The sequence below is a fragment of the Schistocerca piceifrons genome, chromosome 9 (genome assembly GCF_021461385.2).
Source record: "Schistocerca piceifrons isolate TAMUIC-IGC-003096 chromosome 9, iqSchPice1.1, whole genome shotgun sequence".
NCBI lineage: Eukaryota > Metazoa > Arthropoda > Insecta > Orthoptera > Acrididae > Schistocerca > Schistocerca piceifrons.
The window spans coordinates 136,780,377-136,797,324 of NC_060146.1; the positions used below are offsets into that span (position 1 = coordinate 136,780,377).

The 16,948-nt window shown below is 42.6% G+C and overlaps 1 protein-coding gene across 1 annotated transcript in view; it reads right to left on the bottom strand.

Moving 5' to 3' along the window:
- Window positions 1-16,948, bottom strand: part of LOC124716762 (lipase 3-like) — a 58,356-nt gene that overhangs the window by 19,175 nt on the left and 22,233 nt on the right. The window contains exons 4-5 of the mRNA XM_047243307.1: window positions 16,345-16,591; window positions 1,254-1,412 (exon numbers count right to left, since the gene is read on the bottom strand). Of these exons, the coding sequence (XP_047099263.1) occupies window positions 1,254-1,412; window positions 16,345-16,591 (406 nt within the window). The remainder of the gene's footprint in view (window positions 1-1,253; window positions 1,413-16,344; window positions 16,592-16,948) is intronic.

A 16,948-nucleotide genomic window follows, 5' to 3' on the forward strand; every position in this document is an offset into this window, starting at 1 on the left:
ATCAGCAAGATTTAACTACTGTCAGGTACCGTGAAGAGATCTTGGGGTCTCATGCGCGGTAGTTGCGAGGTGCTGTGGATCTAGACTTCGTACTGATGGACGATAATCCTCGACCTCTTAGAACACGCATGGTTGATGCCTTTTTTTTTTTTTTTTTTTTTTTTTGAAACGGACGATATTGCATGCATGGCTTGGAGTGCTCGCTCTTTCGATTTGAATCCCAGAGAGCATGCCTGGGATGCACTATGGAGACGGGTTGCATCACGTCAGCACCAACCAACCACTCTCCGAGTCCTGTGAGCACCTCTGCAGGAAGAATGGGCGTTATTGCTTCAACATGGGATTGATGACATCATTCACAGCATGCCCCGTCACTGTATGTATTGGTAGCAGAGGTGGTCACACACCATATTCAACACACTAACCAGTTGTCAGAATGTGTGTGAAAGTCCGTTAAGTTGGGAAAAAAACGAAGAAAATTTTTGTTTACGTTATCCATGTTGCACTTTATTGGGTTCTCATTTAATATAACCCATTATGGAGTCGAGGTAGCAGTTGTCGTTATACTGGTTATCACTGTTTTCTTTACATTATTTCTACTTTACTACCACCAATTATACTGATTTGTGGTAAAATAATAGAAACATTGTAAAATTTCTGTTTGTTGCTTTAAATTTGGATACCAGTGTATAGTGCCATGTTAAAAATAAGACACAGCTTAACTGCGTAAGTTGTATTTTAAATGTCAAGAAATCACTTGAGTTAGTAGCAAAATTTTAGAAAATTTTCCATGAAAGAAGTTGAAAATTGATAAACATGATTGAAAGCTGTATTTATGGAACAGAGAAGAAATACACAAATTCATTGGCGAATCGAAACAGAAAATAGTCTGTTCTGTGTGACAGCACAAATTTAAACTGGCAACGTATATCGTTGAAATGATCTCGGATGAAAATCTTTGCACGAACATCTGAACCACTCAAGATTTATTATTTTTATGTCTGTTGATATAGCGATAAAATTTTGTTATTGCATATAAAGGGTGGATCACATTTAACAACAAAGACTGACACATGTGAAAGTATACGAAAATTGAAACAAAACCATTCCAGTGTACGAGGGTCCATAAAGGAGCGTTTGCGAGAGAACTGCGAATGTGTGGTTACAGGCCGACACCGCTTTCAGAATGAAGTATGGCCCTAGTTATTACGAATGTACTTGATATGTAAGCCTCCTGTCACAGAGGCACCGACCTTGTTCATCTCGGCCTCGTTGAAGCCGCCGATGAGGAACATGATGTTGGCGCAGATGTCCTGCGTGAAGGCGCCGTCGCTGCACATGATCTCGCCCGCCATCGTGATGAACTCGTTGCTGGGCAGGAACTCTCCCAAGCCAATCAGCTGCGTCAGTATCTGTCAGCACAACAGTCAAATGCGTCAGCATATACCCACAGAATTGTCAAATGTGCCAGTTAAACGCGGCAACATGTGCCTGTAGAACAGTCAAATGTATGAGCATCTGCCAACTGTAACAGCAAAATTGTCAGCATCTGCTCGACAGAACAATTTAATGGATCAGCATCTGCCAACAGAACAATGGAATACGTCGGTATCTGCTAGTAAAACTGTCAAACACGTTAGCATTTGCTACGGTAGCAGTCAAACATGTTGGCCTTTGCCAACAGTCAAATGAATTAGCAACTGCCAACAGAACATACAGATGGATCGGCATATGATACTGAGCAGTCAGATGCGTCAACTTCTTTCAACAGACTATTTGAATGCGTCAGTATCTGCCAACATTCAAAAGCACAGCTAATTTCTACAAAAAAAAGAAGAAAACACTTGTAAGTCTCTCCATCAGTTTTGTGTCAAACTTCACCTCTAAAAACACTGTAGTAATCTTTTGCATCAACGTATTTGGAACACCTGACTTCCATCTTAGATGGTCAGTTCCCCCACCTTTCCTATAACATTTGGATGATTTATACAGCAATGACTTGGAATAAGTGAGTGTACAGGCAACATGTATACGATTTCTATGTAGTGTGTACCTGCATACTGGCCATCTACAGTTTAATAGAATAACACATTTGCTGTCTCGACACTCACCCTTGGTTTAGTTTGATGCAATTCATCCATTCCTGTCACATATCAGATAACCTCTTCATTTCGGCATAACTGCAGCATCAACCATCCTCCTCATATCGAGAACTACTTCAGCAATTAAGACCTTCTACCGTGCCTTCACCTACAGCTTTACACACTTGCAGAATTTGCACTTTGTAAGCACACATACGAAGATGCTGGTGAACTACACGATGCAATGTTGATCGAGGTACATCATGTTGTCTAGATGCTTGACGAATTCACTTACATGGGCTTCTGAAACGTTTGCCTGATGTCGTCCACTGTCTCTTCTGAAACTCCATAACGCGCACCGCCAGAATGTTTCAGAACACTTCCTGTTGCCAGAAACTTCCTATACCATTCCTTAATTGTTTTCACGTCAGGTGGATCACATTCATACACACGACGATAATTTCTTTGCACTATAATCGGCGATTTTGTTACTGCAAACCACACTACTGCTTGGGCTTGCTACTGTGGAGTCGCCATTTTCACTTCATGAGATCATTTTGCACTCTGGCGACGATTCTTGGCAATTCTGCCCACTTTACTGGGGTCTCATCATACGCTACAATTGGGGTCTGAAGCTGGTGTTATTTCTTTTGATGTACATAACTGAGTATATTTATTGTGTCTTTTTCGAAACTAATGTGGTGCGTTTTTCATTGTCGTATCTAACGTGGTTTTCCTCTCCTGGGTCATTCAAATCAGGGAAGTTTGAGTGGGACACCCTGTAGATTATTTTTTGATAAATTTCATTGGCGAATATGAATCACAAGATGGAGTTGTGTAACATAAATGAAAGTTAGTAGGGGTCTTTCTATATCTGAAAGATAATGTCCATTCAAATTTCGCTTCAAAAGCAGGCTGTAAATGGTCGTGAGCATTAGATAGAACGTGGTGAGTTGATGTTGGTCAAGAATGCCTTAAAGGCGACAAAGATGACATTAGCGACATCTCACTGAGTTTCAGTATCATATTACAGGGCTAGGAGAAGATGGATGTTCCTTCTGTGATATTGCAGAAAGACTTGGCAGGAATGTAGCTATTTTACATGTTTGTTGACAGCGGTGGTAACGGAAATGTACAGTTACAAGAACACCGGGTTCCGGACAGCCACTTAGCACTACCGAGAGGGAAGACTGTCGTGTTCGGCAGCAGCAATATGAGCATCAGTTTCAGCACCACAGTGACACAACGAACTGTTACAAAGCGGTTACTTCAAGGACAGCTAAAAGCCTGACAGACCGTGTTGCTTCCATTCCACTGACCCCGAACCACCGCCGTGTGCGACTTCACTGGTGTCAAGAAAAAGCTCGTAGAGGACAGGCTTCAGCTCTCATGTGTTTTCTGATGAAAGCTGGTTCTGCCTCAGCGCCAGTAATAGCCGTGTGTTGGTTAGAAGAAGGGCAGTTGAGGTCCTGAAACCAACCTGTTCGCGTGCTAGACATGCTGGACCTGCTGCTGGAGTTTCGGTTCCAATGGTTCCAATGGCTCTGAGCACTATGGGACTCAACATATGAGGTCATCAGTCCCCTAGAGTTAGAACTACTTAAACCTAAGGACATCACCCACATCCATGCCCGAGGCAGGATTCGAACCTGTGACCGCAGCAGCAGCGCGGGTCCGGACTGGAGCGCCTAGAACCGCTCGGCCACCGCGGCCGGCGGAGTTACGGTCTGCGGTGCGATTTCGTATGACAGCAGGAGCTCTCTCGTGGTTATCCCACGCACACAGAATATAAATTTGAACTTCAGCCTGGTGATTCGATCTGTTGTGCTGCCATTCATCAACAGCATTCGAGGGGATGTTTTCCAACAGGATAACGCTCGTCCACGTATCGCTGTTGTAACCCAATATGCTCTGCAGAGTGTGGACATGTTGCCTTGACCTGCTCGATCACATGATCTATCTCCAGTCGAGAATATATGAGACATCATCAGAAGACAACTCCAACATCATCTACAACCAGCATTAACTGTCCCTTTATTGATCGATCCAGTGCCATAAGCATGGAACTCCATCTCTCAGACTGATAACCGGCACCTGTACAACACATTACACTGGTTATTAATGTACCAGCATTTCACACTTGCAATGCCTTATCTCGCGCTTACATTAATTTGTGATCTTGCTATGTTAATGACTTAAATATGTTCCCAAAATTACATTACTGTACGTTTTATTTTTTGGAGTTGATACGATTTCCATTCCGCTAATGTATGTATTGGAAGTAATCTTTAGAATGCCTAATCCTTGAAGAGATGCCTACACGGTGACAGCGAGTGAACACTACATACTATTCTGAATGCTCAATTTTATGCAGTCAGTTCGTTCTAAGTGATGAGTTCCGAAAAATACGTTTCGATGTCGATTTATTTGTTTATGAAACTATAAGTCATCATTTTTTATTTTGGTCATCAGTCTACTGACCGGTTTGATGCGGCCCGCCACGAATTCCTTTCCTGTGCTAACCTCTTCATCTCAGAGTAGCACTTGCAACCTACGTCCTCAATTATTTGCTTGACGTATTCCAATCTCTGTCTTCCTCTACAGTTTTTGCCCTCTGCAGCTCCCTCTAGTACCATGCAAATCATTCCCTCACGTCTTAGCAGATGTCCTATCATCCTGTCCCTTCTCCATATCAGTGTTTTCCACATATTCCTTTCCTCTCCGATTCTGCGTAGAACCTCCTCATTCCTTACCTTATCAGTCCACCTAATTTTCAACATTCGTCTATAGCACCACATCTCAAATGCTTCGATTCTCTTCTGTTCCGGTTTTCCCACAGTCCATGTTTCACTGCCATACAATGCTGTACTCCAGACGTACGGTCTCAGAAATTTCTTCCTCAAATTACGGCCGGTATTTGATATTAGTAGACTTCTCTTCGCCAGAAATGCCTTTTTTGCCATAGCGAATCTGCTTTTGATGTCCTCCTTGCTCCGTCCGTCATTGGTTATTTTACTGCCTAGGTAGCAGAATTCCTCAACTTCATTGACTTCGTGACCATCAATCCTGATGTTAAGTTTCTCGCTGTTCTCATTTCTACTACTTCTCATTGCCTTCGTCTTTCTCCGATTTACTCTCAAACCATACTGTGTACTCATTAGACTGTTCATTCCGTCAGCAGATCATTTAATTCTTCTTCACTTTCACTCAGGATAGCAATGTCATCAGCGAATCGTATCATTGATATCCTTTCACCTTGTATTTTAATTCCACTCCTGAACCTTTCTTTCATTTCCATCATCATCGATGTACAGATTGAAGAGTAGGGGCGAAAGGCTACAGCCTTGTCTTACACCCTTCTTAATACGAGCACTTCGTTCTTGATCGTCCACTCTTATTATTCCCTCTTGGTTTTTGTACATATTTTATATGACCCGTCTCTCCCTATAGCTTACCCCTCCTTTTTTCAGAATCTCGAACAGCTTGCACCATTTTATATTGTCGAACGCTTTTTCCAGGTCGACAAATCCTATGAAAGTGTCTTGATTTTTCTTTAGCCTTGCTTCCATTATTAGCCGTAACGTCAGAATTGCCTCTCTCGTCCCTTTACTTTTCCTAAAGCCAAACTGATCGTCAACTAGCGCATTCTCAGTTTTCTTTTCCATTCTTCTGTATATTATTCTTGTAAGCAGCTTCGATGCATGAGCTGTTAAGCTGATTGTGCGACAATTCTCGCACTTGTCAGCTCTTGCCGTCTTCGGAATTGTGTGGATGATGCTTTTCCGAAAGTCAGATGGTATGTCGCCAGACTCATATATTCTACACACCAACGTGAATAGTCGTTTTGTTGCCACTTCCCCCAATGATTTTAGAAATTCTGATGGAATGTTAACTATCCCTTCTGCCTTATTTGACCGTAAGTCCTCCAAAGCTCTTTGAAATTCCGATTCTAATACTGTATCCCCTATCTCTTCTAAATCGACTCCTGTTTCTTCTTCTATCACATCAGACAAATCTTCACCCTTATAGAGGCTTTCAATGTATTCTTTCCACCTATCTGCTCTCTCCTCTGCATTTAACAGTGGAATTCCCGTTGCACTCTTAATGTTACCACCGTTGCTTTTAATGTCACCAAAGGTTGTTTTGGCTTTCCTGTATGCTGAGTCTGTCCTTCCGACAATCATATCTTTTTCGATGTCTTCACATTTCGTCTTAGCTTCCCTGCACTTCCTATTTATTTCATTCCTCAGCGACTTGTATTTCTGTATTCCTGATTTTCCCGGAACATGTTTGTACTTCCTCCTTTCATCAATCGACTGAAGTATTTCTTCTGTTACCCATGGTTTCTTCGCAGCTACCTTCTTTGTACCTATGTTTTTCTTCCCAACTTCTGTGATGGCCCTTTCTAGAGATGTCCATTCCTCTTCAACTGTACTGCCTACTGCGCTATTCCTTATTGCTGTATCTATAGCGTTAGAGAACTTCAAACGTCATAGAAACGTCAAATTTCTGAAAGTAGTCTTCGAGAATTTCAGTAATACGCTCCTTCCGTTTGATATTTGAATCACTGAATATAAGAAAAAATTGAATCATTCTGCCCACTTTACTGGCGTCTCATCGTACGCTTCAAATGGTTCAAATGGCTCTGAGAACTATGGGACTCAGCTTCTGAGGCCATCAGTCCCCTAGAACTTAGAACTTCTTAAACCTAACTAACCTAAGGACATCACAAACATCCATGCCCGAGGCAGGATTCGAACCTGCAACCATAGCGGTCTCGCGGTTCCAGACGGTAGCGCCTAGAACCCCACGGCCACTCCGGCCGGCTCGTACGCTTCAATTGGGGTCTGAAGCTCGTATTATTTCTTTTGATGTACATAACTGAGTATATTTATTGTGTACTTTTTCGAAACTAAGAGATTATCTGGAAAAATTAATGAGAAGGGTTAATTATAAGATGTGCATCTCACTCCATAAGTACCAGCGCTGGCTGTTCTGTATTTTTCATATGTGTGATGAATAGGAATTGTCCTAAACTTGGGTCCTGTGTGTTTCGATTCGTGATTTCTGTACGTTTATGAATTTTTCTCTCTATGCATTGTCTAAGTTTACTTATTTCGATACATTCCAGTTGACTGTAATGCTAATTTCCCTAGTCTTTAAATATGGCCTTAAATATTTTCTTCTACTGATTGCCTGCAGTATCCAGTTAGCTATACCTGGACACTTTATCAGATTACTCACTTTCTTGCATCCTCTTTTCATGAATATTACTACTATCTCTTCATTTCGCTTTTTATCCACTCGCTTTCTAACATTCTTCTCTAAGTACCATTTTCCAAATGCTTCCATTTTTCCCTTCTCCTGATGTTTCATGGTCTACGTGTCATTTTCACATGAAACTGAACTTGTGACGTATTCCTTTTATTATTTCTCTATTCCTGGTCACTAAAGGGTTTCTTAACGGACACTAATGTATATCTTGCACTATACTTACTTCTTCCATTCTGCGCTCATTTCAGCTTAATTTCATCCCCATGTTCCATGCTTTCCACTCAGCAGATATTCTAAACTTACTTTTTTCCAAAAAAAGCTATGTCATTGTATAAACATTAACGCTGATATTTGTTACCCTTGACCGCTCATTTCCTTTCTGAAATTGTTTTGTTTGATTGCTTCTTCAAGATAAGATATGGATTACAGCGGTAATAACATCCAAGCATATCTGATACACATCTTATCATCACTTACTCTGTCTCAATCATCCACTTTTGTAATTTCATGTATGTTTTCATCGTTATTTGAACTGGTCTTTCGTCTCATAACTTTATCCCCGTATGTTTCAAGGCCCTGACACAGACGAATACTCTTTCTAGGTCTACAAATTCTACTAAAATACCTTCCTTTTGCTTTATGTTTTCTTTCATTACTAGGTACAAAATCAAAACTACGTCAGTGGTACCTTTGTCAAACTCTTTTTGAACTTTTCCAGTGCCTCTCTATTCTTTACATCTGTTTTCCTACATATTACTCTTATAAAAATTAAGTCTACATAAACGGCCTACAGTGTAAGGCGGAGGGTATCCACTCCATTAACTGGCGCCTCATTTTCATTGAAAATGACTGACCACATGACCCTTCTATCACCCGAATTTATCTTATCTTAATCTTGTGCACCCTCGGCGAGAACTAAAGTAGAGGCAGGAAAACATTGTCACAGCCAGTCTCTGATATCGGTTCTTTAAACATCACTAACACTACAAGAAAACTGATTCTTGTATCTTGCGAAGATTTGCTTTAAGCAAATCATAAAAGTACAGTACAGACTAAATATTTGAATTACTTGTGTCTCCAAATACGTTCGTACCTGGAAAGGCAATATTGGAGAATTGGTCGAATAGGAAGTTTGCACAAATTACACTTCTCATATACGCTACACTTTCTTCGATAACTCCGCAGTAACATTTGGTGGCTGGCGGTTACTGTCAAGTGAACCTTTTTAACGGAGGTCATGGTCGCTTTTGACTTCAAAACAATTTATTCATAAACTCCATTAATGTAACATCGGCCATGTGGCTATTGCCAAGTGAAGTAATCGAAATTTTTGTGCTTCAAACACGAACCAATATGTCGTCTTCACATTTGCTGCGTGTATTACGCTGATGTCATCTTTTACATAGATAACATCGGACCACAACACACTATACTGTATTAATGGCAACACAGGCATCAGTGAAAATGTTTACTGGTTTATTGTTATTTGTGTAAAAGATGACACTGGCGTTATGTATCCAGCACATGGATGTTCTGCAGTAACAGACCAGGACACACACTGTAACGAAGAGATCGCTAAATTAGCTGTGAAACTACACGATCTTCATTTTGTATTACTACGAAATACAAAAGTCTGCTTTTTTGCCTATTTGCATATTATGATGTTTACCTATGAATATGTCACAGTTCATTACAATTCAAATAATGTTTGATCGAAAATATAAGAACTGAAGTTGAATGCACTGAAAATATTCTTAAATGGTGTCATTCAGTAGCAGTTTGTGATAGCGTCTTTTGCACTAAACACAACCATACTATGACACATGTAACACAAATGCTAGTGAAATCAATGACTTACAAATTGCATCTGTAATTAGAAATCCCAATTCAGAATTGTTATAATTATAAATCTATCGATTTTTCAGATGAAAAGTCATGTATTTCATGGCTCTGCATAATAAGTCTATGCATAATGATTATGCTGGTCACCATATTGTACTACTACCTATTTCAAGTAAAAGTTTTTAATTGTGTTCCATCAAAATTAGTGAGTCTAACAATACCTGTGAAGAACCGCCAATCTTAAAACACATAAATAGCTGGGCAGTTTTAAGTTTGTCAGACTTGATGTATTTGTAAAACGTTATACTTTAGTACAGAGCGAAAATGTTCAAAAATAAATCTGTATTTCTTATTAGAGAGCATGCATAACATTCTACAAGTATGAAAACTCAGTTTTTTTTCATCTGCAGCGAAGGAAATTTTAACAGTCACCCCAGCTTCAAAACAAAAGGAAACAAAGTAACCATCCGTTATAATTTACATTTACATCTGTTAAAGCTTCTCGAACTATTTCAAAACATTACATTTAGTACCGAATTATTATAACGTGGTGATAACATATATGCATGTTAGATATCTTTCCTCGTTTTGATATATGCTGACGAACAATTTTGGCAATATATGACATGGGCCACACAGGTGAAACTGCCACAGTGAATATTACGAATAAATAGTTTTAAAATCAAAGGTGACCGTGACATGCTTTAAAAAAGAAATCCCACTGTTGAGAGTATTCGATTCTCGAACACAAAAACCGATTTCATTCGTTCATTCACAAGCATGAGAGACAGGTACGAGTGGGCAAATGATGCTATTGGCTGGCGCATCTGCTGCTGCTGCTTATTCGCGTCTATACAGCTATATGCAATCCGCTCTAGAACCTTGCGATAAGAGTAAATTTGGGTATCCCAAACCACCAAACCAATTAATTTTGGGTATCCCACTCACTCACACATGCACAAATGCACGGTTACACACACAAACACGCATACAAACACAAAAGTATTTTGGAGTCCTGTCTGTTTTAATGAATGACGTTAGTACACTGGCTGACAGAAAAACCAAGCACACGTAAAGGGGAAGAGGAAACGAAATGAATGTTGAGGGTATGAGACGTTATTACAGTGATTACAAAACAGATTGAAATCTACAAAGAACTTGGCAGTCTGAGACCGCTTATCAGTGCGACGTAGCACCGTTCCGGTCTGGATGCAGTAGCTGATTCTGGTGGGAAGGGTATCAGCAAGCCTTTGGATCCCCTCCTGAAGCAAGCTGACCATCAACTGTAACTGGTCTCTCAAATCCTAGACACGTACTGGCACAGGAGAGGAGCTAACTAACGTCCGAGCTGGTCGCTCGCACGTTCTGTCGAGGACAGGTCTCGGAGTACCTCAACATCACGTAGACCGTCCATACAGATACGTGCCATGCGCGGACGAGCTTTGTCATGTTGAAAAATGACACCGTGATGTTACAAAGAACAGCAACACACACGAGACGTGACACATGAGGACGCGCGATGTCCCTGAACTACTGTTGTGTTTTCAGTGTTCCATGAGTCACAGCCAGCCACGACCTGACGTCATTGTCCGATGCCTCTCCAAAGCATGACACTGGGAGTAAAACCACTGTGCCTCACCAAAACGTTGGAAGAATGGCACCTCTGCCAAGATCCTCGTCATATACACCGATGGTGGTCACTGGTCATCCAGAGTTGTCCAGAACCGCGATCCATCACTGGACACAGAGCGACACTATTCATCAGCAGCCCATGCTTCGCAGTGAAGGCACCACCCCAAACGCAGCCATTTCTGTTGTGGTGTCAACGGCAGTCTGAGCATGGGACAGTAATTCTCTTGTCCGGCTGCTGAACAATGGAAATGGAAATGAGCGTTTGGCGTCATTGGCCAGGAGGCCCCTTGTGGGACAGGTGCGGCCGCCTTGGTGCAGGTCTTATTACGTTCGACGCCACATTGGGCGACCTGCGATCCGGATGGGGATGAAATGATGAAGACAACACCGAGTCCCTGAGCAGATAAAATCCCCTACCCAGCCGGGAATCGAACCCGGGCTCACAGGATGGCAATCCGTTACGCTGACCACTCAGCTATCAGGGCGGACAGTCTATGAACAATGTTGCTGGATAACACAGAATGTTGCAGAAAGGCAAAAATACGAGGGGCTACGACGTGTGTGCTGTGCACAACGCTGTGGTACTCCCTTGTGGTGATCAGATATGGTTGACCGGGAAACTGACAGCGAGTAGTGGACAGCTGGACAAAGTGGCCAGGCTAACGTATTCCTTGTTTTAAAGCTGAGTAGCAATAGAAGGATATACATAGAAATCTACACCCACATCAATAATCGGGAACCCACTTGACGGTGTGTGGAGGAGGGTACTTCACTTACCACTAACCGATCCCCCAATCTCAGAAGCTGCGTTAAGGCCGTGAGTAAAACAGTGACCCGAATACAGAATAAATTTCCTTTGCTTTTTGTCTATGGTTACAAATTTTTGACATCAAACTACCGATATCGGTAGTACATTACGACATGTTTTTATAAAACAGACCTGAAAATGGTCATTATAGACCGAAATCGGTAGTCTGATGAAAAAACTTGTGACCATAGTTGTAAAGTAAAGGAAATTCAAATTGATCCACCATTTCCCGTACCACTCGCGAAAGGCTCGTGGGAAGAATGATTATCGGTAAACATGTGTGTTAGTTCTAATTCTCGAATTTTTTCATCGTGGTCATTTCACGAGATATATGTGGGAGGAAGTAATATTTTGTCCGGCATTTTACGAAAAGTACTCTCTCAAAATTTCAATAGTAAACCTCTTCGTGACACACAGCGCCTCTCTTGTAGCGTCTGCCACCGGTTCTTGTTGGGAATCTCTGTAGCGCTCTCGCGCCGACCAAACGATCCCTGGTCGAAACGCGCCGCTTTTTGTTGGATCTTCTCTACCTCTTCTGTCAGTCCTACCTAGTAAAGATCCCAGACTGATGAGCAATATACAGGAATCCCTTGATCAAGCGCCTCCCAAACCAGTTCTTTAGTGACATTCCCTTACGATTCTTCCTATGAATCTCAGTCTGACATCTGGTTCTGCAACTGTTTGTTTTATGTGGTCATTCCACTTATGCTCGCTCTGGATGCGATTATAATCTGCAACTATTCAAGTATAATATCATACCTTAGGAGCAAATTAAGTATGACCGGCCTTGAACAGGCAACATTTTTTTCTGGAAGCAAATTTGTTTTGTTCAGTATTCCAAGACACCATATTATTCTCTTATTTTTGGCTACAAAACCAAATTTTTCAACATTATCTGTGTTGTATGGGATACCTTTGACGGCCAGTATGATCGCATGGTATCACTCTCCTGGTCGACGTCGGAGGCAACGTTTTGCTGCATCAGTAACCTCCCCGTCACCCATGAACGGGTTCCCGCGGCGTGCCAAACAAATAGAAGTCGGAATGTGCGAGATACGGGCTGTAGGGCGGAAGAGAAGAAAAAGTCCAATGAAGTTTTGTGAGCTCCTCTCGAGTGTGGAGACTTATGTGAGGCCTTGTGTCGTCATGGAGAAAGAGAAGTTCGTTTGCGTTTTTGTGGCGACGAATGCGCTGAAGTCATTACTTCATACTTCTGAGAGTAGCATAGCACACTTCAGTGTTGATCGTTGCACCATGAGAGAGGACATCAAACAGAATAACATTTTCAGAGTCCCAGAAGACCGTCACCATGACTTTACTGGGTGAGAGTGTGGCTTCGAACGTTTTCTTCGGAGGAGATTTGGTGTGGCTTGACTTCATGGACTGCCGTTTTGTTTTCGTTTACAAAGAGCAGACCCAAGTTTCACCGCCTGTGACGACGTTCGACAAAAAATTATTCGATCTTTCTTTATTCGTATCAGAGGTACACTAAAATGAACACATATCCAGTACATACAAAGAAAACCATACAGTATTCACCCAGAATTGGGCAACTGTGATAGCATTGGGTGCTGCTGACGTTGTCCTTCATGCTACAGCTGGTTGGGCATGAGTTACATTTGAAGAGATGCCGGGTTGTCTGCAATTACCGCATTTGCACAGTGTTGTGTTGGCATTTGGCAGTTGGAAGTTCCATTTAAGGAGATTGTTCCTCGATCTTGCGACTTCAGTCCGGAGTCTGTTCAAGGACTTCTAGATCACCCACTTCTCCGTGTGTCCAGGCGGCAGGGATTATGGGGGTGTCATCCAGTTTGACAGGTGTTTGTCTCTTTCTTTCCACTTGGGTAGCCGAGCTGATCCTTCTAAATGCTGTTGTGAAGTTGTTAGGACACTCTTCCTGGACTTCAGTCTTGCCTTGGCAGGTTGATGTGCAAAGAGTGGATGTGAGGTCACTATATTTGATTTATGCCTCTCGATGTTAGCGTCGACCTCTCTTCTGACGTCACATGGAGCAATGCCAGCGAGACATTGAACTTTGTCTGTGGGGATTGGCCTTAGGCAGCCTGTAACAATCCTACAGCTGTCATTTAAGGCTACATCAACCTTCTTTGCATGTACTGAATTGTACCACACTGGGCTAGCATACTCTCCTGCAGAATGGCATAAGGCAAGAGCTGTTGTACTTAATATTTGTCAATGTGTACCCCAGTTCGATCCCGCCAGTTTGCGTAGAAGGCAGCTTCTGGAGGATAGTTTCTACTTCAGCTTGAGACAATGTTCCTTGTAGGTCAGTGTACGGTCGAGAGTGACACCCAAATACCTGGGGTGGGAACAATATTCTAGTGCAACTCCATTCCAGAATATTTCTAGTTTCCTGTCAGCTTGTTTATGTTTCAGATGGAATGAAAACACTTGCGTTTTCTTAGGATTAGATGCGAGATGATCCTTTTCATAGTAAGTACCAAGCTGTTGTAGACCATGTGTAAGCATTATCTCTACATCTTCAAACCGATTGCCCTGGGCAGCAAGAGCAAGGTCATCAGTATATATGAAACTTTTGTTCGATCAACCTCGCAACGCGCAAGCAGTTCTCCTCAGATGGTCCTTCGTTACTCTTTATCGTCGCCTTTTAGACGGCGAGGACGCCAGCTGCCACACATCTTTGAGTTTCCATGCTGGTGGACGAGTGTCTCAGCATTGCCAACACAGACGTCCAGTTGAGCAGCGAGGTCTTTCATCACGTCGAATAAGAGTGCCCGCACGTTTCAACATTGCAGGAGTCAGAGCTGTGCGCAGTCGGCCGGCGCACAGGAGAACGGAAAGGTTCGTGTGACCTTGTTGCGATAATCACAGACGTCTCGCCCAACGACTCACCGTGTTTTTGTTCATTGCCAGATCTCCGCAGACATTCTGCAAGCTCCCATGCATACCTGGGATGCTCTGGTTTTGCACTAAAAGAAAATCAATGACAGCTGCTTGGAACGCACCACAGACTCCATTTTGAAGGCTACGTACAGTGCCGCCATCTATTGGAACTTCGTGAAACTATAAGGACTGGACATTCCACGATGTCCGACAACAAATTCCAGATTTTTTTCAACCGAAAAAGAACGAAAAAAAGTTCTGTGTTACTTGTTGAGCGCTCTCACGCACTCTATACAATTCAATTTTCACAAAGTGACCATTTTGAACTCAAAATTAAGGAAAAAAAGTACTGTTTTAACAAATAAGTACATATAAATTATTGTAAAACATGATTCGAATTAAATTATTTACACTTTTCACAAAGAACACTCAAACTGTGTTTCTCAACTCCTGCACAGAATTCGTGGGCCCAGAAGGAGCACTACTCGTACTAAATCCACTTCTCTTCTGGGCCTGAATTTCAAACTTTTTCTTCGCGGTACATACGCTATGTGTCTTCATCGTTGTTGTCAAAAAGAGTTCTTCTAGGGTTTGTTTTCCTGCTCTTCCCACTCCTCTTTCTATTGCCTTTCTTCTGTTCGGCTTATTTCCTTTTCCCTTCTTTTTATTTTCTTTTCCTTCTCCTTATTCGTTTGCTGCTTCTAGGTCACTCTTATATGGCCTTGCTGTCAGTATCACCGCGGAACTCAACTTTCCTCTCCTGCTTTTACCTTTTCCCCTGAACAGTGGCCAGGAGCCACTGCCGAAATGGACACTTTGCCTGCAATGACGCAATTATACGAAAGCCATATACCCTCTAACAGCGTCATCGAACTTTCAACGACTAAAGTAGGATTATGGAGTCGACCATGACAGTTTCAACACAATATCATTTAAAACACATATGTGACCTGCCATCTTCACTTACCTTGCACCTGGACGATTAAAATCCACAACAATTATTATAAACCTGACGAGCGGCACAGTAACCAGGTCAGACTTGATGGGGTGACTGGGCAACCATGGAAAATAAGCTAAATCATTGGTGGCGCCATGCTAGCGCCTTATAGCCCCCAGAAGCCCAATAGCCACTTTTCTCGCCATGGATACTTCCCTGCCTTCATTTCCCTCGCTGTCCAACTTTAGGCCAGTGTCACATCTGAATGCTCCACAAATCCGAATATTGCATGGTCCGACCACACAGCCAATTGAAGACCCCTTTCAAACTCTGTCAGATGCTGATAACGTTGTCTCACACGAGTATGCTCCTTCTACTTCACTCAACAACTGACTGTTCGCATTGCATACCCTGCCAGACGCCATAACAACCCATGCAAGATTAATGCACTCTGGTGGTAGTTCCACCCATCACAGAGAACTGTAACTCCCATCATTTACATACCTGGTAATGCTGTGTATGTGTACAAATAACTGTAAGGCCAAACCGATAATCCTCCATTTCTTCCCAATTGGGAGCCTGCCTCCACGAATACTAGTTTGACTGATACTTGGATGAAGAGAACCACGACTCTATCCCACAAGCTTTACTCCTTTGGGCATAGAATCAAAAGTATATATCGTATATTAAAAGTGACTGCCACAGTGCTAACTTACTGGATATCCAAGTTCGATATGCTAATGCTTTTCGAAAGCTGGTCACTGAGGAGAAGTATAACTCAGTGACAGTTGGTTGGCGGAGGACGAGAAACCTGGATCATTGGGCTGGTCATGTGATTGATACAGCCATTAGGAGCAGGGCTTGTCTTCATCAGACTATATCCCACCGAGAGGAGGAAGACTTACCGACAGCTCGTCGATGAACAGTGAGAGCACCTGGAAGACGGGGCTGGTCATGTGGCTGACGTAGCCGATGGGGGCCAGGCTGGACATGAGACGGATCTTGTCGTTGTAGTCGGTGCGCGTGGAGGCCATCACGTAGAAGACGGTGGTGCCCTGCGAGTGGCCGATGTAGAACAGGTCCGAGTGGCCGGTCTGCTCCAGAATGTAGTCGATCATGGCGGGCAGGTCGTAGTAGCCAATCTCGTGCCAACTGCAGTACACAAACCATAGCGCTACACTTGCTGGTTAGGTATTCCTAATACCCCCAACCTTTACCTCAGGTGTCTTAATCCTTAACTCACGAGGCCATTAACAATCAGACCACGCGAAAATTTTGTAACTCGCTCTCGAATGTCAGTCACCCCCCCCCCCTCCCCCTGCACACACACACACACACACACACACACACACACACACACACACACACACACACACACACACAATCTTCCTTAAATCGCTACATCTACAACATTATGCTGTCGGTTGCACCACAGCCTTCATTGTTTGTTGCTGACACGTCTTGCGCCCTGTGAACTACGGACCTGTTTTCTTCAGTGTTGTACAAAAT